This window comes from Equus caballus, chromosome 9 (genome assembly GCF_041296265.1).
Source record: "Equus caballus isolate H_3958 breed thoroughbred chromosome 9, TB-T2T, whole genome shotgun sequence".
Taxonomy (NCBI): Eukaryota; Metazoa; Chordata; class Mammalia; order Perissodactyla; family Equidae; genus Equus; species Equus caballus.
In genome coordinates, this window is record NC_091692.1 from 78,451,933 (window position 1) to 78,474,000 (window position 22,068).

A 22,068-nucleotide genomic window follows, 5' to 3' on the forward strand; every position below is an offset into this window, starting at 1 on the left:
CCGTTCATCTATAAAATGAGTTTAGCATCTTTTCTCCGAGCTGTTATTAGTATTAAATAAGCCACTGCTTGAGAAAGCGCTGCATTTTATAAACTCTAAAGAGCTATAAATGAGGCATTAAGTGTATATGGGTTTGTTTCAAAACTATTAAACTGTTTAGAATCTAGGACCAGAAATGCTTTCTTGAGCTTTTTAATTTAATAAAGGCTCTCAGGAACCTTGTACCATGAGAGTCAAATTACTTACTCCTTCTCTGTATGCACCGTGGTGGTGAGTTCTACCTATTGCTAGGAGCCAAAGAACCCAGGTTGGAACAATGGGTCAAGTCAGATCTCCTTTTGGAAGCGTTGCCATGTGGCTGGGCTTGCGGTGAGAGTCAGGACCATGCTTTTTTCTTATCCAGGGTGACCTTCAGTCTCAAGCTATGGTGAGAGCAGTGGCACGTCAGGTGTGCGAACAGCTCATCCAAAGTAAGTGGATTATAGTTACAGATGTTTTCTATTTCTCGTCCAAATGGGAATTTGCCTTTCCCATTAAGTGTAACAACTAAGGAAGACACCTCTAAACCTTTATCTTGGTGCAGACACAAGCTTTACAGATGGCTATCACTAACCCATCTAATGAGATTGTTACAGATGACACTAAAGTTCTACATCGATGGCACAGAGGCCAAATTCCTCCATGTCATTTGTCCAAGAACTCCCTGTTTGCCCATAGATTTAACTTGACTGCCAAGATCAAATCTTCTATTTCTTCTTCATCTCTCCAAATAGATTTTTTTTTCTCAAGTACTCAGCGCTTGAAAGCTGCCAGACTTTGAGGCATCAGAAGCTGCCTTCAAACAGATGATTCATGGTGTGGATTTCTATTAACTCACTAGATTTGAATCAATACTTCTTCCTTATCCATTTCTTTTGGGTAAATTTAGGTCCTTTCCTTTATTCTTTAAGATTTATGCCAAAAAATGCACACGCACGCGCACACAGGCATAGGCTTCATGTGACATTTGATATGATACATGGGCTTCACGCCAAAAGTTACACTGGAATACGCTTCATGTGACACCTGTCCCATTTCTTCATTTTAAACTTGATCTTTCCCACAGCCCAGTCTTTCAATGGCTGATTCCTGCTCATTCACCTACATACCCACCCATTTTGCACATTTCTCCTCAGTCCGCTGGCTATATATCTTGTCTCAGTAATCTAACCAGGGGGTTACCAGTTTTACTTCTCTTTGCCAGTAATGTGTTCAGTTCCAGGAAAGTCTGAGACCACCTAGAGATGAAATGTTCCTCTCAAACCCAGCCAGCTCTGGCCCAGCTCTGCCGTCAAGCTCTGTACCCCCAAAACACCCTCCACTTCCAGGGCTGACGTTTCCTGAGTGGCTGTCTTAACAGCTTTGGGGGGGGGGGGCGTGTTTATTTTAACCCAGGGAAGTTTTGAGAGTCTGGCAAGTACCCATGAAGGCCCTATTGCCTGGGGCCAGAATTCCGTCTGTAGTAGATAAACCCAGAGAAAGACGTGGAATAAAGGTCTGCATAGGCTTGGGAGGGTGTCCATTAAGACAAAAATCTCAGGGCAAACTGAATGCAAAGCCACCACCTCAGACATAGTAGGAATGCTCCCTCCATTTTAACTTCATTTAAGCTTACGTTATACGCCCAAAGCAAATGTATGTGTGTTACAGAATTTACCAGTTAAATGAAACTGTTCAGGTTTAATGCCAAAGTAGGATCTTTAAAAAATTTTTTTAAGATATGCATTTTTTTTGGTGAGAAAGCTTGGCCCTGAGCTAACATCTGTTGCCAATCTTCCTCTTTTTTTTTCTCCCCAAAGCCCCAGTACGTAGTTGTATATCCTAGTTGTAAGTTCTTCTAGTTTTTCTATGTGGGATGCCACCACAGCATGGCTTGATGAGCGGTGTGTAAGTCTGTGCCCAGGATCCTAATCAGTGAACCCCAGGTCCCTGGAGCGGAGTGTGCAAACTTAACCACTATGTTACTGGGCTGACCCCAAAAATAGGATGTTTAAAAACACAAGTTATAAAGGAGAAATTGAACGTTAGTCACTCCTGTAGTAGAATATGTCCAAAACTAACCCGTATCTCAGATTATTTTGTAGGTTTCTCATTTCAAATATACAATGTAAATGAACAGGTAATTATTTTAAGGAAACCCATGGGTTAAATCCTAATATGCTCGCTGACCACATTTCACAAGAGTTGCTATCTTATTCCACTGTAGAATAAAAACCATGTATAAATATACAATTATTTAAAACATGCCCTAAAAATTGAGAGTTCAAAATGGAGTTTTTCCCATCAGGAATTCTCAGATTCTTATGAATGACTTCTAGGAAGTGGAAGCCAGCAGGGGATTATACAGGAAAGCTGAAACAGGTCTGTGAAATAGGGAGGCCCTGCCTGTCCTTGCAGTTGTGAGCGAAAGAAACAGGAGAGATCGAATGCAACTTTATGAGCAAAACCCAAGCTCCCTAGCAGCCATATTTCTGGCCCCTCACCCATCTTCCCACAAACTATTCAGGTTTCTCAGGGCTTTTCATTTCCTCCTTAGGCTCCACTTCAGACTTGATTTATCAGTCAGCATATAATTTCTCACATGCTCAATTATGTCAGTCCAGGGCTGATCAAAAGAATTATGGTAGGAAGGGTTATTTGGGAAACCGCGAGGCCAAAGTGATGACAGCTAGAGAAGTGATGAAAGATATCTTCCTTGTTAAAGGAAGAAGCTGAAAAGGCAGATGCAGAAATGCCTGACCGCCCCCTAGACAATTACGGGTAGGCCTACTGATGGCCCCTGGGTCAGGAAGCTAATCCTAGTTACTGTCATTGTTCTATGCTTAAGAACACACTGAATATATTTTAGAAATAACCCTTCTAAAAATGCTTACTCTCCTTTATTAGGTTTGAATATTTGAAAAGAGATAAATAATAGTCATCTAGAAAACCCACCTGTGGGAAAATCCCATCTCCTGATGATGCTGGAAAGATGAGGCATTATGGTACCAAGTACTTGATCAGTCTATGCTTCTAGTTATTCAAATACACGCTTCCAGGCATAACTGAGTTAAGGGATTATGGGAGAGAAAGCCAGATTTTTAAAAAAATAAACCTAATGGAATAAAGAAAAAAAAAATAAAGCTGGTGGAAGTTTCTGCAGCTGGGACCCAAGTAAAGGTTCCTGCAAAAAGGCTTGGCAAGGAAGAGATGAGTTGAAACAGAGCACTTGTCTGGGGATTTGTGAGCAAGAGGGTGGAGCAGGCTTTGTGGGTTGGAAAAAAAGACAAATCACTTGGGGAGAAATTGCTGGAGAAAAAGGGCAGCTGGATGAGGGTTTAGGGGTCAGACAAATGTTGGGGGTGAAGATAAAATTTATGTCTTCTGCTCAATGATGTTTACTGAGATGCTGACGTGAGCTGCGGAATTCCAAATACATGAGATGCGACTGAATACAATCCAGCTGTTAATATCATCCGAAGTAAAATGCAAAACGTTTTGAGTTGGAAATCAACATATTTCAGAGGGGTGTGCTTTTCCCTTTGGTCGGTGCCTCACAGAATTGTTCGGAGCCGTGACCAATAATACCTCCAGTCCTGCCTTTCTTTGGGTGACAGCTCCTTGAATGCTATCTTTGTCCTTTGTGTCTCAGGTCACATGGCCAGTTTCACAGCCATCCTCAACCAGATTCCCAGCCACTCTTCATCTATCCGGACCATCCAAGGGCCTCCTGGGGAGCCTGGGAGACCAGGCTCACCTGGGACCCCTGGTGAACAGGGACCACCAGGGACCCCAGGCTTCCCAGGAAGTGCAGGGGTGCCAGGGACCCCAGGAGAACGAGGTAAGCTGGACCACTCCCCTCACTGAGTGCAATGAAGCAGAGTGTAACAGCAGTGCTTATACAATGACAAAGCCCAAAATAATAGACTTAAATTAATTCTACCCATCTATTCTTCAGCTTCTTGTTTATTTATCCTGAAGATTGACAAAATTGAGTAATCTACAAAGTATTTATCAAGAGCCACATCTACTTGTATAAAAAAGGAGGATCAGAACTCCCAACTCACCCCTAAGAGGCTTTTGAGCTAATGAGAGAAAGCTGTCCCCTCTAGATGGAGGAATTAAGAAAAGGTGCCCCTCCCAGATAGAAGAATTATAAAATGATATCCCCCTCTGGACAGATGTAGCATCACATATATATCATGGCAAATAGAGAGCTCACTATCTAGGTGGGTGTGGTGCTTTTATTGTGCAGTGCCCATACTGGGCAACAGTCAGTGGCAGCCCTGAGGTGACTCATGAGTCATATCAACATATGATTCACATATGCCTGTATAGACTATGCAAACCCTAAACTTCAAATTAAATACTGTTTGTGTCTCATCTTCCTATAATATGAAGCAGCAATTTATTTAATAGTTTCATGGGTCAATGTTTTGTCTTTCCTACTAAAAGTTTCTTTAAAATAGAGATCCTACTTAGTTTTTCTTCTGCCCTTTGCAGGTCTTATCAGTACTGTATAATGCAATAATAAGACTCTTTTGATTGAATTTCACCCAATTCTGTAATTGATCAAGATCACCCACTCCAGGAGCAGATCAATGAGATGTGGGAAACTGAAATTACCTATTAACCACAAAGAAAGTGACAAAAAGAGACAACTGATAAAAGTATTTTCTAAGACACAATTTTATAGAATGTAGATCTGAAGAGAAGCTAGCCATTACGTATCTGCTCTGTGAGTCATGTTACTTTTGTGAGATGGGTAGGATATATTCCTTTTATCAGATTTTGGGATGCAAAATGCAGTTTACAGAGATCGTATTTCACGTTCATTCCTGATCCTTGCCAACAGGCCATGTGTGTTTCTGCCTCTGCACTTATATACATGTTGTTCTCCCTCCTTTGGAAGTGTCCTTTCCTTTCCCCTTCTTATGTGTGTCTTATTCTTGGTTCAAGGCTCAGCTTAACCTCTGTCTCATGCATGAAGTTTTTGCTGATTGCCCCAGACCACAGATTTCTCCACCCCTTGAACCCCTGATGCACTGACAGTCTCCCCCGCCAATTTTAGCAATCATCAGGTGTTAGTTAACAGCTAGATTGCCAAGAGCAGAGATCAGCTTTGAATTGCTTCGCACATCATAGGTCCTCCCTAGATAATTGTTGCTTTGAGACTCAGTTCTGATTTTCTTTCTGAAACTTTTTCCAGAGCCAGGACACTAAATCAGCAGACATAAGAAGGGCATAATTCCCTCGCAGCACACCAAAGATCTGGCAGCCAGGAAGGTGCTCACCTCTGTCAGCAGGGCACCCACTGATGGTGTCGGTGATGGATCAACTGTGACTCAGGCAGCACAGAGCCAGCACCTGAGTCACTCTCAGCAGGTCACAAGTTGTCTTTGTTCTTTTTGGAAACCCTGTCCTTGTTCTTGCCAGACTGAGTCTTTCCCGCTCTGCAAGAGCACTTGGATGATTAGACCAGAGGAAAATCACCCAGGAGTTCTCAAATAGTGGCCTAGACAACCCTGGAAATACGAATTGCTGTGCTATAATTTTCTTACATACATATTATATATAGATGTATATATTCTTAAAGACTATCACAGACAAGCAAAATTGTATGTTTCACAAATACGGAGGAGAATAGTAAGACAGAAAGTGAGAAATGCCCTTTGAACATGGGGAAAGGCGATTTCAGCTGATCATCAATTGAGGGATGTGGTTTTGGAGTTGAGGTTAGGGTTTATAGGCCAACTCTCGAGGGACTTTCCATTCCCCATGAAATATTTCCAAGGTGGACATTGATGTTTTGACCTTAGCTGTGTGGTCCAAATACTCAGGTAAGATTGAGAGAGAAAAATGCCTGCCTTCCCACTAAATCAAAACAGTAGAATCTTAAAACTGAAGAATCTTCGAACTGAAGAATCTTCGGCCATCTTTTCTCCTGACCCTTGCATTTTTATGAAAGGAAGTGTATGAAGATATCGAGTCCCAAAGAGGCTTCAAGTCAGCCAATGTCAGAACTAGAAATAAAAACCAGAGATCATGGGGTTTTTTTTCCCCTGTATAAAATGTATTATCACTATGCTCTATAATATAATTTTAAAAGGACACTACATTGTAATGAGTAAAAATAAGTATTATTATTAGGCAATGTATTTAGACAAATAATAAGCTCCAATAGCAAGATTAAAGAAATACGTCTGTTGAGTACTCTGTTCTAGCGCTTAAGCGAACCTCACTTTCTGCTGAGGTTTCCGATGAGTCTCACGTAAGTCTTCCCCCCAAAATTCATGACTTATGGACTTTGGCTAATTTTTGATCAGAAGTGCTCCATCCGATTTCTCTATTATAGTTTTTCAAAGTTTTTCAAACTCTTTTAAACATGATGCACAGTAAGGAATATATATTACATCAGGATGCAGTATGCACATGCATGTGTATGCCTTCAAACTTACATAACTGAGGTAAAAATATAATAATACCTGCCTTTACTATTGTTTCCTGTTTTCTTTTTTTGTAAAGGCTGAGGGGCAACCTTGGATTTCATGACCTCAGCTTGAAATACACTGTTCTAGTATAAGATCTTTGATTAACCCCGTTCTTATCATTGAAACAGCCAAAGAACACGCATGTTTAGAGCACAGAGAGGAAATTACAAATATTCCCTCTATATTAGCAAACTGAAGTAGGTGGCTGTTGATGACTTTTGTTGTTACCTAAAAATACTCTATTTTCATCCGTCTCATTGTCTGTCTCTCTCCTTACCCCTTCTGTCTCCTTTAACTTCAATGGAGTATTTATCACAAGTTGGTATGGAACAGTCTTTTAGCAATTTTCTCACAAAGATTGTAATATATAGAGAATCCTTAAAATTTAAGGCTTCAAAGGATCTTTCTGCCCACGTTCTCCATCTACACCCAGAACTCCAAATTAGATTTGTCTAATTATTAGCATCCAGAATTGAGGAGGGTCCTTTTACATAACATAAGCAAAATGTATGCAGCCCAATTTCTCATCTGCTTTTTTGTGTCACTTATTAACTTATGTCAAAGAAAAGCTGTTCCTCCATTGGCTGTGACGTGGTTGCCTCTCCCCATTAAACCCTGCACTGTCTTCAGATCTTCCAAAATTCAGAAAAGGAGTCGGATCAGCTCTAAGTTTCCTCTTTGGTTCTCTGAACTGTGACAATAAAATCCTGGCTCTTCTGGCCTTAACTCACTCTCCAATCACAGCCTGTGTGACTCTAACTAGATTTTTTGACAACAGCTCCATTTCTAATTCTGATCTCTGTCTATCATTCCCAGATGACTAATCTGTTTGTTTTCTCATTCTTTTTATTTATATGTTCATTATTCACACTGGTATCTTAAACCATATATTAACCCAGTCAACAATAAGTTTGCTGTCTATAGTTCACACAATTAAGTTTCTTTATTTACTTGGGAAGAACTGAGAAATTTTCCTGACTTCAGTCTTCATTGCAACTCCTTCAGTCTCCATGATTCTCCAAAAAATACTGGATCAGAGGAAGCATCCAACTAAAGATTTTCATGTTTTCGATCATGTATCCATAACAGCTGGAATTTATAGGTGGCTTCTTTTATACAATAAATGAATGCAGGGTTTATGTGAGGCTTTTGGCACAGCAGTGTCTGAGATAAACTATTATTTATGGCTTTTATGTATTAGGCACCAAAGGCATCTGCCAATATTGTGCTCAGTCCTAGATACACACTCTCTCGTTTGGATAAAGTAGAAGACGTGCTTTGGATAAGGAAGGAACATAAATGTTACTAATGTACAAGTTGGGAGCTGATAAATGCTAAGCAAGTTATGTAGAAAGGAAGTGGCATCAGAATTTAGAGAAAGACATTCATGGTGGTCTTTGATAAAAAAAGAGTGCTGGCATTTATTAAGCAACTCAAACTATCGATTGCTTGGCACATTATTAATGCTCATAAAAATCTTATGAGATCCATATTAACCCCATTTTTAGGTGAGAAAACTGAGGCTGAGTTAGATTGTGAATTACCCAAGGTCACACAGCTAAATAGGAGACCAGAAGTCAAATGCATATCTGTAGGATTCCGGAATATCTGTGCTTGCTCCACTGCTCGGTCGCCACCTTTGACTTTGTTGTTTAGGGGGGGTTTCACAGAGGAGAGGCCAGAACTGTGCACGGTCTGGTGAGCCCTGTTTCCTTATGGCTCCTAATAACCACAGTTCACAGCATGGGAACCTCTGGGCTGACCAGAATGTCTTAGTGGGTTGGGGTTGTACAGTTTGCGAGCTCCTTGTGCACTGTGTTCTGCTGGATTTGGATAGCCTTGTGGCATCTGTGTCCTGGCTAGTGACCTATTGGATGAATATGAACGTGATAAAAACATTTTCCAGGGTTATACATTTTGGCCCTTGACAATTCTTCTAGGCTTTACCGTGTGCCCACGCTATAAAATAGTCCAAACAGGGGAATTACCTATAGGGAAACTGGTCATGGATCTGGAAATTTGGGATGTACTATAGAGTTATACTTCTAGTATAATATCTCACCCTGGGGGCCAATGGGAGAGAAACCTGGAATAAGGTGATTTGATCTTGTTTTACTTCTGCTATTTTAGAAGAGAAACTGTTTCACCATCACCTTGTGATGCTGCTCCAGCTGGAAGCAGCTTGACAGGATGGAAAGAATGTGGTTTGGGGCATTGATCATCTTATGGGTTAGGATCTTGGCTTTGCCACTTACTACCTATGTAATCTTGGCGGCTTAATCTTACAACTTAATCTTTCTGGATCGTCATTCATTCATCTAACCCGTACTTACTGAGCATCCACTACCTGTCAGGTATGGTGCTGGGCATTGATGATATAGTGGTAAACAGGGCATCCATTTCCTGCCTTTCATGATACTTAGTGTGGAGATAGATATTAAACAAGAAAAATACATAAATAGTTTAATTTCAGTGTTATAAGTGCCATGAAAAAGTGCAGGAGGCTTCATGAGTATAGCAGATGAGACTCTGACTTAGTCTGTTGAATCAGTGATGTTTTAGCCGAGATCTGAAAGTTTAGGAGTTTGGCATATCAATAAGAGAGTCAGAGGAGAGCATTCTAGGCAGAGACAGCAATAGGGTGTGCAAAGGTCCTGAGGTGGGAAAGGGCTTGAAACCTTTAAAGTCATAATTCTCAACCCTAGCAAACATATTGTCTCCTTTTTATAACAAATAATTTGCAACATCTCTTTTACTCTTCTAAAATGAAATTCATAGACAATAAATATAACTATCTTCACACATAATTTAAAAAAAAACCAGAGTGCCCTCTAGTGTAATATAAAGAAGTAAAAGAAAAGTAATTTATAGTCAAATAATTTATTCCAGTATGCAAATTCTCAGCATGACTACACTGGAAACATAATTAAGAAGTCAGAATGTACTTATATTTAAGAATTACCAAGAATGCAACAGCTACAAATTCAGGCTGATACAGCTGAGCTTTATCAGTTACTTATGTCTTTCTGCATTTGTCTCTGTTGCGTTCACAGTCAGGATCTACTAAGATAGCAAATACATCATTGGCATCATGCAAATAAATGTGAATTACCTTCTACTTTTTCAGGCACATGTTTCTTGGTTAACAGATCTCTTGGTTTTCCGTTATATTTCTTTTTCCTAGTGTGGCCTTCTCCAGAGAAGGCCCCCTCCCACCAACTGATGGTGGCAACGTCTTTCCCAAAACCAGTGCCTGGAAAAAGCTGAGTGGAAATGACTGGGAGGTGTCATTTCAAAGACTTTCCCCATTGGAACACATTGGTTTCTATAAATGTCGTTAGCTCTTTAAATCTATTCTGTGGGATCAGATATTTTGGGTGCTAAGGGCTCTAGTCACTCTAATATGGTTATTGAGGATAAAAATAATAATAATCGCATTGAAATGTCATCTTTCATCAAGAGAGAATTTCACATTTTTTTTTAGATTTTTTTTATTTTTTACTTTTTCTCCCCAAAGCCCCCCCGGTACGTAGTTGTATATTCTTCATTGTGGGTCCTTCTAGTTGTGGCATGTGGGAAGCCACTGCCTCAGTGTGGTTTGATGAGCAGTGCCATGTCCGTGCCCAGGATTCGAACCAACAAAACACTGGGCCGCCTGCAGTGGAGCGCACGAACTTAACCACTTGGCCACGGGGCTGGCCCCTCACATTTTTTTTAAGAGCTTGATGCTAGGGCAGTTCTCTGCTCTGCTTGCTACCCAGATTAATTGTTTATTGTTCTCTGAGGATAAAACCTCTGAGTGATTTTTGAAGTTGGAAAATTATTCCCCTCACACTTTCCCCGACAGAGAAGACCAAATTTGGTCTAATGACCAAAGGTAAAGAAAGACAAGATTTAAGGATCAATTTTTATCAGTCCTAAGGTTGTGTGGTTAACTTGGAGAAGATGGACTTTTGCTTTAAAAAATGAGAAAAGAGTGATGGGAGAAGGATGAGAAGATGAAACACAACTGAACTCCCCCAAGGAAACATAGATAGAGGAATTAGCCATAAGTCAATGACGACCCCTTTTGGAGACACAGAAATGGCAGTGAGGGCAGAGAAATGCTGGGCACACACTGAAGCTCTATCTGAGGCCCTAGTGCTCACGCCACAGTGAACTGGGAATCAACAAGGCTGAGAAGTCTGGAGAGAAAACTGGGTCCCAGATTGATTCAGAGCTGGGAGAGGGAAGTAGGGTTCTTATGTTCAATATTCCTGTGGTGGAAAAGAGCTGTTGGCGCTGAAGATGCATTTGTCAGAAACTTTGGACACAAATTCAGAATCAAAGCTTAGCAATGGTGAGTCATGAATGCCTCAATGGTAAGCATCTGTGAAACTTCTTAATGGCCCTTATATCCTGGTTTATTCTCGGAAGAATGATCTTATGGGACAGACCAACTTGATTAAAGAGAGAAGGCTGGTAGAGCTCTCAAAATAATTTGCTGGTTGACGCTTCAGTATTTACATATCTTCCCTGTAATGTTGTATTATAATTGATATTCAGTTGCATGAGACGTAGACTTTTCATTGCTCTTAAAAATCTGCTGAAATACATGTTTTTCTTCTTCCTCTCCTGCTTCCCCATCTCTTGCCTCTCATCCCCTGAGAGATGAACTGGAGAGAAAGGGTTTTCTCTCTTAACACCCAATAATTATCTAGTAAAGTCCAATTTGGATGTTCTCTGGAACAAGACCTTTCTCTGAAGGTTTGATGGATTGTGTTTTCCTAATGTATCGTAACGTTAAGGAATTAGCAATGAATGCTGTTTCTCTTTTTCTTTTTGTACCATCTCTTATTTTATAGAGTTTTTTTTTCCCTATTACGAAGTGACTCTTTACATGCATCATGACTGCAGAGAGAAGCTTTATGTATTAGTAATCTATTACTATGTAACAAATTACTCTAAAACTTAGGAGCTTAAAACAACGAAACATGGTTTTTATGGGTCAGGGTTTCAGGAGTGGTTTGGCTGGTGCTTCTGGCTCAGGGTCTTTCGAGGTTGCAGTCAAGATGTCAGCCAGGGCTACAGTCATCTGAAGGCTTGACTGGAGCTGACAGATCTGCGTCCAAGATGGCTCACTCACAGTGCCATTGGCAGGAGTCTCAGGCCCTCCCTGACGACTCCACTCACATTTAGCATGCGAGGAGTGGGTCTTTCCACAGGAGCACTTGAAACGTTCTTGCAACATGGAAGCTGCCTTCCTCCGAGCCAGGGATCCAAGAGAGAGATCAGGAAGGAGTTCACAATGCCTTTTTTGACAAGTCCCAGAAGTCACAAGCTTTTATGTTCAGTGTATTCTATTTATCAGAAGGGAGTCATTGACCCCAGCCCACACTCAAGTAGAGGGGAATTAGGCTACTCATTTTGAAGGGAAGAGTGTCACAGAATTTGCGAATATTTATTCAATCACACTCTAAATTAAATCAAGGCCTTCTGGCCTTGCACTGTAAACAGGCTGATGCTTTCATCTGTAAGAACGATTTCCAAGCAGGCTGACTTCTAGGACACCTGTGAAGGCTTGGCTCACTCCATTTCTGCCTGTTTTCACCATTTAAGTGTTTTTCTCTCCCACCTCTTTTAAATTATTCAAATGCCAGATGTAGCTTTTTAGAGGGAAACCTAAGATATAGATTTAAGCACCTTGAAAGAGTAGCACCTATTGGAAAAATGGTTTTGTGGACTAAATTTTTTTGTGTTCCTGTTTCTGGGATTAATTGTAGTCAGGATAAAATCATTTCCCAAACAAACACAAAGAATGATTATAAAAAAAAGTCACTACAAATTAAAATTACCATCAAATTGTGTCCCCACCCTTTGTCCTGAGTAGAATATGACTATTACCATAACAAAAAGCTGCAACTGTGTTTTGTCTTCTTTTTGCTATGGAAGCTAATATAAATGTTTCTGTTGCTTAAAATTTTTTTGAAACTCTGAATTGGAGGGTTTGTGTAGTAGGTCTTAGCAGATTCTTTGCATTGGATTTTAGTCCCCCTCTGGGATAGTGGGTATTGTGCTAGAAATACTCAAAGTTAATGCCATCTCGGTAAGATATCTTCGTGTGGCCCCAGTTCATATTTTCCCATCTGCTTTACTTCAAGTATGTACCCCTTGCTCTCGCCAAATTGAATGGCTCAGTGCTCTTGGTATTAGTCAGTTTTTGCTGCATAACAAACCACAAAAATCTCAGTGGCATGCAACAATAGATATTATTTCTCACCACATGTCTGTGGCAGGCAGGGGCAGCTCTGCTCTGCTGGGGCCCTGGCTGGAGGGACAGTAGCTCCAATGACAGAAACAAAATGGGGCAACCCAACCACCCAATCATATTTCAAGCCTCTGTTCATGTTATTGCCACTAATATCCCATTAGTCAAAGCAAGTCACATGGCCAAGCCCAAACGCAGGGCGTAAGGAAATGCATGAGCCTGTAGCAAGAGAATGGATGGATAATTCTATTGTAGCATGGTGAAGAATTCAGACCACTAATCCAGTTTACCACATTCTTCATACATGCCTTTTCCTTTCTTACCACACTCAGTGCTGATCCCTGTTGTGCCCTGTTCTTATACCCTTTCCTGGATTTTCCTGGATTTTCTTCCTCTGGTTCATTCATACTCAAACTTCAAAACTCATCTCAAGAGTGACCTCTGCCAGACCACTCCCTTCTCTCCATGGTTTGTTTGTTTGGCCAGTACAATTGTTGTTGCCACCCTGCTTTATTCCAACTGAACCAGACTGAGTAAGTGCTCCCTCGTTTGTGCTTCCCTGTCCCCAAGCACATGCCTCCATCATGGCAGTTTCCCATTATATTGTAACTGTTGGTCTCGTTTATTTTCCTGCTGGACTGTGAGTTCCTTGAATGGGCTGTGCCTTTCATCTCCACATCCCCCCAGGAAAAAGCCTGAACAAATATTTGGTCAATGAATACTTGGCTGATCTCTACTTCATTAGTGTGTGAAGCATATCTTTCAGCACCCAGGTAGAATATACTTTCTTGAATTGTCCTTTAATGATTTCACTTCTGTTAATCCTGTCTCACCAATGAGGCTACCTGCTCCCCAAGGGCCACGTTTAATGTCTATTTCCCTTTTATTCCTTATAATAACCTGAAATACAAGGGTTATGTGATGAATCGTAAATGATTTATGGTGTTGATTACCGCTTGGCTAGCTTTTTGGCTGCCATTTCTCATTCACCCTAGAGCCATGATGAAAGCAGAAGCCCAAGACATCGTACTAATAGCCAATTACTGCCAAGTTGACAATTTCAGCCTTTTCTTCAAGTCATCATCGTATAAATTTAGCCAGAAAAGCAGGGTGAGATTTTTAAATAGGAGTTTTGGTTATACTGGGTCAGAAATGCATATTAAATAGCAAACGCGTTAGACATTTCAGGGCCCAAATGTAAATATGTCTGATTTAGATGTCTGTGGTCAAAAGATCAAATGATCCCCTGCCCATATTACCTATAAAGATATGTATGTGTGTGTATATGTATATATGTATACACACATAAAGAGAGACAGAAACTCCTTTTCTTTTCAGTGTAGGAATATACTTTGCCATTTTGTACATTTCTGGCCTTGAACCTAAACAAGTGAAATGGAAATATAACATGTACTAGTTTATATGTTAAAACTAAAGCTGTTTATATTAGCTACCATAAACCATTTTAGTGAATTTCTTGACATGGCTATTAAAGCAATAAATATAATAAACAAATATACCAAAATGCATTTGTATATCTGAGTGAAAACATGCATAGAAAAGATGTATTTATCAAAGCTGATCTGTTTTCATTGGTTCTAGGTTTAACTTTGACATTAAATTGCTAAGTGAGTATAGCAAAGTAATTTGACTTTCTGAACTACTTTTGCTAGCGTGGAAAAAGATGATAAGGATCCTAGATATATGATATATTTATCTTAATAGTGGGTTCTTCCTGTTTATTATGAAGGTCATAACACATTTTGTTTTAAACTCTGTAGACCGTGGCCTACAACGTGACAATGCCTTGACACAACTCTCTTCTTTTTCAAGAATTGAGAGCATCATATCACTTTTCAGTTCTGCAAGAAATGAAGACCAGATCAAGCTCTGATTTAAATATCATTGACTGTTGAATATTCATGCTGAACCTGAAATGTTCATTTTTTTTTTTTTAAGATTTTATTTTTTTCCTTTTTCTCCCCAAAGCCCCCCAGTACATAGTTATGTATTCTTCGTTGTGGGTTCTTCTAGTTGTGGCATGTGGGATGCTGCCTCAGCGTGGTCTGATGAGCAGGGCCATGTCCGCGCCCAGGATTCGAACTAACGAAACACTGGGCCGCCTGCAGCGGAGCGCGCGAACGTAACCACTCGGCCACGGGGCCAGCCCCTGAAATGTTCATTTTTAAGCTGTAGAAATAACTCATTTTTCTGCTAATTTTGAATTATTTATGATTTTCCCAACAGTCAATTCTAGAAGTAACATAATGGCATTTAAGGAAGACCAATCAAAATTTTGGAGCTGAAAGTGATAGACTGGCATTTGGTCTGACGTTCTTATTATGTACCCGTAAAGTCCTAGTATCCACGGCAAAATGAGGTGAACAAAAAGCCAGGATTCCTGGTGCCCAGTTGAATCCCTGTTCCTCTTTGCTGTGCACCTGCAGCTGAGAACAGTCAACCTGCAAACAGCCACACAGGGTCGGTGGACATTGATGAGCTGTGCACTTCATCATCTTCCTTGCCGTCTCCTCCCTTCTCCCTTTACAACTTCCATTTTCCTTCCTTCACCTCCTTCCTCCTTGCTGCACTTCCTTCCTCCCCCTCACTGCCCAAATGGAAGTGTGTCGATTCAGATGTCTGTAGTCAAAAGACCAAAGGACCTCCTGCCTATATTAACATGTTTCTGATGGGAAAACCTGAAGTGCAAAATATCCTGTTGTCTTGATCTTGATCTGGTTAGTGAATTCCTTTGACCACTGGGTAGCCCCACCTAACGATTCAACACACTTTCTTCTGGCTTTTCTGTGGAATCAGCACAGGGTTTATTGGTGGAGTTGAGCTCTGCAGGATTCCACTCCACCTTAACTATGTACTGCTTTGTAGCACCCAGCAGGGGTACATCCAGGTTTTGTGGGGCCTGAAGTTTAAACAGTTTTGAGTTCTTCTTTAAGAAAGAGTATGAAGTTACAAACAAAAAACTAGGTAAAGGGTATTGAAGGAGTTCTATGCACCTGAGGGACCATATACAAATCCTTAGCCTGATACACAAAGCTTGTCATGACCTGGCCTAGACGGCCTCTTATTCCATTACCCACTGCCGCTGCCAAAGCCAAACAAACCGCTTCTGGTTCCCCACGCAGGCGCTGTTCTCTCTCTCTGGCTCACCAGCGAGTCTTTGCGCATGCGCTTCCATCTGGTGGTAGTTAAGCGCTGATACCTGCTCTTCAAGACTTAACTTGAACAGTCAGCTGTGTCGGAAGCCTTCTGCGGTCTGCCACAGATACCTCGATTCTGTGCTCTCGTATTATGTTGTAGGTGTTCTCACACTGCAATATAGCTACTCGTTTGTCTGTTTTCCCTACTACGTGGTGACCTGCTACAGGCAGGAAGGGTGCTTTTGATTTTGAATTCTCAGTGCCTGATGTTGGGGCTGGGCTAGGCGATTTGCTTTCAGTTTGCCCTTCTCCCTCCTTTAGCCATGCCTCGCTGTGTTTCCAGGCTCCGGTGCTCTCTGCTCCTGGGCAGGTTCAGCCAGTGGGAGACACTGAGGAGGACTGGAGGGTCTGAAGATGGGAAAGTCAGGCTATTTCTCCCCTTACTCCCACCCCTGCCTTCTCTGTGACTTCAGCTGTGGCTACAACCCCTGTGTTGCTCCTGCTTCCTGGACAATCGCTCACTCTGGTTCTAGATCCTACCAGAAGGTCCTAGGCGCTGGGCTCCAGTCACACCATTTCTTCCCATTGTTTTGCACTCCTAAGGGGAATAGTGGCTTCCTGCTGTTGCTAATTTATGGGTTAACTCAGCATCTTTATTTGGCTTCTCAGTCCTTCTGTGTAGCCCTTTGTATATAGGGACATGAACCAAGTCCCTGTATTAAATTCCCTCTGCCTGAAAGATCTAGAGTGCTTTATCTTCTCCTGGCTGAGACCTGAATTATAGAGGCATATACTAGATGGCCAGTTGTTTTATGAAGAGAAGAATAGGAAGAGGGACTCTTAGCAATGGTTTGCAGTGTTTGTTTCCATTTAAAACAATCGTGTATTTTCCAGTCTTGGCCACCTTAGCACAAAACATGGAGCTCCACATGCTGGTACTAATCCTACAGTCCAAACATGTAGAAAGAGCAGAGCCTGGAAAAATGCATAAAATACTTATTGAATTGAGTCCAGTTAATCTGCCATCTTGTAGCTTGGTACAAGTACCTGGTCCAGTACCTGGCACCCAGTAGGCATTCAAACACCCATTGAGTGAAAAACAGACTATCCTTGCAATTTATTGCCAGCATTTCCCAGGTAACAGGCAATATAACACAGCTGAAGACTTGTCTCACAGTTTCTGTGACTTTTTGGTGGAATTACGATGAAAGCATTACCCAGGCCTTGCACATCTGCCTGGGCATAAATCCTGGGAGTTGCTCAGAATGTCTGGGATCCAGAGGAAGTGGCTGTGCTCCATGGCGCAGCATGAGACTCCAGCCTGGAGTGCTTCGTGTGGTCAGGGAGGCATAGAAATGAGTAAAATCTCCCTACTCAGAGGCCAACAGGCCAAAGAAAATAGGAAAGCAGTAACTAAGGGCCAGACCCTGTAGTCAGTGCGAGCAGGATAAATCCTCTTAAAATCAACCCTCAAGTCTTGCTGAGAGCAGAGGGCAAGTGTGCAAACCAAGGGAAGTAAGCTGACGAAATGTGAGAACCACAGGGCTGATTTCTGGGTGTGGGACTGGAGAAAATGTGCAGACTGATTTGGCAGGCAGTTCAGGAAGCCAGGACAACAGCAAACCAGACAGGAGATGCTGCTTGCAGGTCCGGCTTGTGGCGGAGAGTCGGGAAGTGCAGTGGGTAAGCGTACAGGCTTTGGTACCAACCTGCCTGGCTTGAAATCTTGGCTCTGTTACTTACTGGCTAAGGACATGTGACTTAAGCTCTCTGTATCACAGCCCTCTTTTAGTTCACAGTAGTGCCCGCCCTCTCGCTTCACGTGAAGACTAAATGAGTTTATACATGTAAAGCATTTAGCATTCAAAACCTAGTGGGGTGATTTGTAAGCATAGCTGATACACTAGCCAAACACATTTATGGTTTGTCAGTGTCTGCGATCAGACTTTGTATTTCATTCATTCATCCATCCATTTGTTTGACAGAAATTTCTTGAGTGTCTAATATGTGCCTGGCACTGGTAATACAATGAAGAGCTAAAACAAACAAGTCTCTCTCTTAGTAGACCAGTAAAGGGAAATATTAGAGGGTCAGAGTTAGGTTAGTGGTAAAGGAGAATCAGATAGCCCTGAGATGGTTTCTCAGGAGATTCTCAAGAAAGAATGAATATGACAAATGTAACACGCTAATGGGGGATGTTGATAATGGAGGAGACTGTGCATGAGTAGGGGCAAAGGGTATATGGGAAATCTCAGTACTTTCCACCCAATGTTACAGTGAACCTAAAACTCCTCTGAAAAAGTAAAGTCTATTAAAATCTTTTTGAAAAAGAAAGAAAAAAAAGACTGAATAATAGAAGAGACTTCTCTCTGATTATCCTAAATATTTTTGGTAACTCCACAGGAAACTAAGGATATTTTAATCTTGCCTAAATCATACTTTTGGTTAGATCTTAATTTATATGCTCATGAAGAAAAATGGCAGAAACTTAAACTTAATTGGTTTCAGTTACATTTTATCTCTAAAAGGCACTAGTAGTTGATATTGCCACATGAGGAACTTGTTAGAAAAAGCAGTGTGTAAAGGTAAAAGAGAAGCTCCAGCCTAAGGAATTTTGATTTTGATCCTTTGAGGGTCATGCTGGCTTTTAACAGTTCGCTGCATGTTGGTGTAGACATTCAATCATTCAGTTAGTCTTCCAGAATTTACTGGGCCACATACTATGTGCGCAACTCTGCTTGGATCTGACATTAGAGCAATAAATAAGCCATGATCCCTGCAGTCAACAGGGTTCACAGTTCCAGGCTAGACAAACATGAGAACAAGTGATGCAATGGGATAAGTGCCAAAGGAGACACAGATAATATGGAAGCAAAGAATTCACTCATTCATTTGTTTACTCAATAAATATTTGTTAGTTTTGTACATGTGCAAGGCACCATATGAATAATATAGATAATCTTGCCCTCTTGAAGCCATTGTGTTTCTGCCTAATATGGTTGTAGAGAAGCTTTGAGTTGAGTGTTAAAGAATGAGGAGTATTTATGGAGACCGTGAAGGTGAGAAGGGTGTTCCAGAAGAAGGGACTATCCTGTGCGATGCCTTTATGGAAAGGATTCTGGCCCTTAGCTCTGGTAACCCCATCTTAGCACCAAGCAGATGCACCTTGGGTTCTCACAAAAGAGATATCTGAAGGAAGCCCTTATTATGGGCCATGACTCCATTTTGTTTATAAAGAATGACTGCCCGGACTCCGTTGCCCTCTGTCACCTCATGGACAGTCACAGGCTGACATTTTGGGACATATAACCTCCCTCCTTTTAATCAGGGTCTACAAGGCTTATCAAAAGTATGTCCAGATCTACTTTTAGAGATCCGAGGTCTCTAAGCTTAGCCTTTAATTTCAGTCCTCATCTTCGGTCCTTAAATATGGATTTTTAACATGGTTTTTTCATTCCAAAAAAAGCCTTATAACCAAGTTCAGTTGTCATGGACACACATATTCCTTCTGAGAACCATAAGTGAGCACACGGGCAACTATTAATATACTAACCTACATGTGGTGGGAACATATCATAACTTCAAGGATAATAAATTCTGAAATTCTCTGTTAATACATAATTATATCCTTAGAATTTTTCTTTTTTTTTCTGAGGCATCTTGAGGGGCTGGAATATTTTCTTGCTCTCTTTCTTTGAGTTGTTTTACAGACAATATCAAATGCCACTTGTTTTTCTTTACGTAACTAGAAAATTGAAACAACCAGACTTTCGACTCTCTAATCTTCTCCACCTTTTGCATTCTTTATGAATAAGCAAAGGATGAGTCAGGAAACTCTTATCGGGGGTTATTCCCCAGAATGCTTTCCTGGATGTCCTATTCAGCCTAATCTCCTACATCTTCCGCTTGTAGAGAAGCACTGAGAAACCAAGCTGTTAATGTTGATCCTTGAGTACCGTAAGGTCATGGGAGGCCTCTGAATCACCATCAAGTTAATTATGAGCAGCCTGGATTAGTCATCAGTGTATTTTATTGTGTTCTAATTCTTTAAAAATTCGCGGTTCCCTGTGGGAAAAATGACTCCAATTCTAACAGAAGAGGCAGTTTCTGCTAAATTCCCAGATGCACATTAGGGCACAATGTTTGCAAATGAGGGAGCACCTCCCAGCTAAAAAGTATTCACTCAATTGTTACTCAATTAGCTAAAATAGTAGGTAATTGGATAATACCCCATAGATGTACCCAGGGTGGTTTTCTGTCTGAACAACTTGATTAGCAATTGAGCGTTAAATGTTGACTAGTCCGTAAAGTTGCGTGCATTTCAAACTCAGATGAGATTGTAGTTTTACTTTTGAGCAATCACTCTCTTCCTTCTTAGTTCCTAAGAGAAGAGTCTGGCCCGAACGGGAGGTCATGAGCTTGGTGGTTGGTGCCCTGCCCTCTCCCTGTGGTACTGGTCTTTGGTGAGCTCAGAAAACACCACCCAGGCCATGTGGGTTGGGGAAGTGTAAGCAGTGGATGGACCAGCCTGGAGGACCACTAACAAGAAAAGACTTGTTTAAAGATGTCAGGTATACCTTGCCCTCAAGAGCTGGTCACAAGCAGCACAGCAGACACCAAAGCTTCAAACCCAGGGACAATCACAGTCAGTGATGTGATTATATGCACAGTGTGGAAAAAACTGTTAGTTGCTCATCAGTCCTGTTTTTTTGCTGACTATTCCCAGAGCAAATGCTACATGAATACCTTTTTTGCTGGAAGTTATAAACCAAGATGTTAAAAGTGATTATTTTCAAGGGCTGGAGTCCTTGCCTGTTGTGTCTTCTCCTTTGTCTACAGTGAATATGTGTTGCATTTAGTAAGGGGGAAAAAGGTTATTTGTTATTTTAAACATTTTAAATCACTTGCATGCCTGCCACTTATCAAATTGGTTATTTTCATTAATTGATATTTCCTTCTAGGCTTTGCGAATTCACACATAATTCCTTTATAAGTATAATGATGTAGAGATGCAGTTCTGCATTCTGCTGTTTCAAAGCATTGTTGCATATGAAAAACAGACACCAGAGACCTTCTGTGATGTGAGCCAGGGTAACCCAGACCCCAGTCTGATGCAACTCCCTCTTGGACTGGTTGGGCCTCAATATAGTACTCTCACCTGTCCAGTGATCTTGTGATAGAAACTGTTGGGATGATGAGGTGTCAAGAGTATGTGTTTCTCTGTTTTCTGCCTGTGAAAATGTATAGTTTGTTAATAGCACTGTAAATTATTTGGAATAAGAAGTCTGCTCAGTGGAAAAGAAACATGAATACGTTTAGATTTTTATGGGGCTGAATCAGCCAAATCAAACACAGACTTTCCTGAAGCTTCCAAGTTTTTAATGGAAACTCACGCTCTTCAGAACTTTGTTGCCTAATTATAATTCATGCCTTTTGCAGATACATTACAGGGTGGACCAAAAGGAAAATGTTAGATGTGTTCACTTGTGACTTCTATTGTGTTACTTGTGGAGTGCCAACTGCATACGTTGAATGGCCTGGTGCGTGCAGACACAGGCCAGTTCCTGGCAGGCTGAACCACTTCAGTAGGAAGGAGGAAGATAGACTTGCAGTCTTACAAATACAGACGACATGCTCAGACACAGAACCAGCCCTCTGTATATGATTGCGCGTAAATCACCGGTATCAGAGTATAACTTGAAAGTCCCATGGTAACCATAACCCAAAGGCGCCCACATCACTGTCTTCATCAGAGAGGTCCTCTTGAAACGCGGAAAAATGGAACTACCCAGATTTCATGTTAAGGAGAACTTTTTCTTTTCTTTCTTCTTCCTTTTTTTTTTTTTTTTTAAAACAGGTCTAACTGGTGTCAAGGGAGAAAAAGGAAATCCAGGCATTGGAACCCAAGGTCCAAGAGGCCCCCCTGGGCCAGCAGGTAAATCTTCCTACCTAATAGGAAAGTGCGAGGTGAAAATCCTAAATCTTTATATTCACTGGATATCACAGTTAAGGACAATGGCCGTATGACCTCCTTGTATCTAACTAGAATGACTGTATTTCTCATTCATTTTCTTGAAAGGCCAATTTGTTAGTAAAAATCCTCCCAATATACAAGCCCTAAAAGTTACAGTATATTCTGGGATCTTATTAGTTG

General features: G+C 41.1%; 1 protein-coding gene across 3 annotated transcripts in view; it reads left to right on the forward strand.

Moving 5' to 3' along the window:
• COL14A1 (collagen type XIV alpha 1 chain) overlaps nucleotides 1-22,068 on the forward strand; it is a 216,380-nt gene that overhangs the window by 190,135 nt on the left and 4,177 nt on the right. For all 3 annotated transcript variants that reach the window (XM_005613198.4, XM_005613197.4, NM_001163870.2), the window contains 3 exon segments: nucleotides 404-470; nucleotides 3,671-3,859; nucleotides 21,772-21,849. In XM_005613198.4, the coding sequence (XP_005613255.2) occupies nucleotides 404-470; nucleotides 3,671-3,859; nucleotides 21,772-21,849 (334 nt within the window).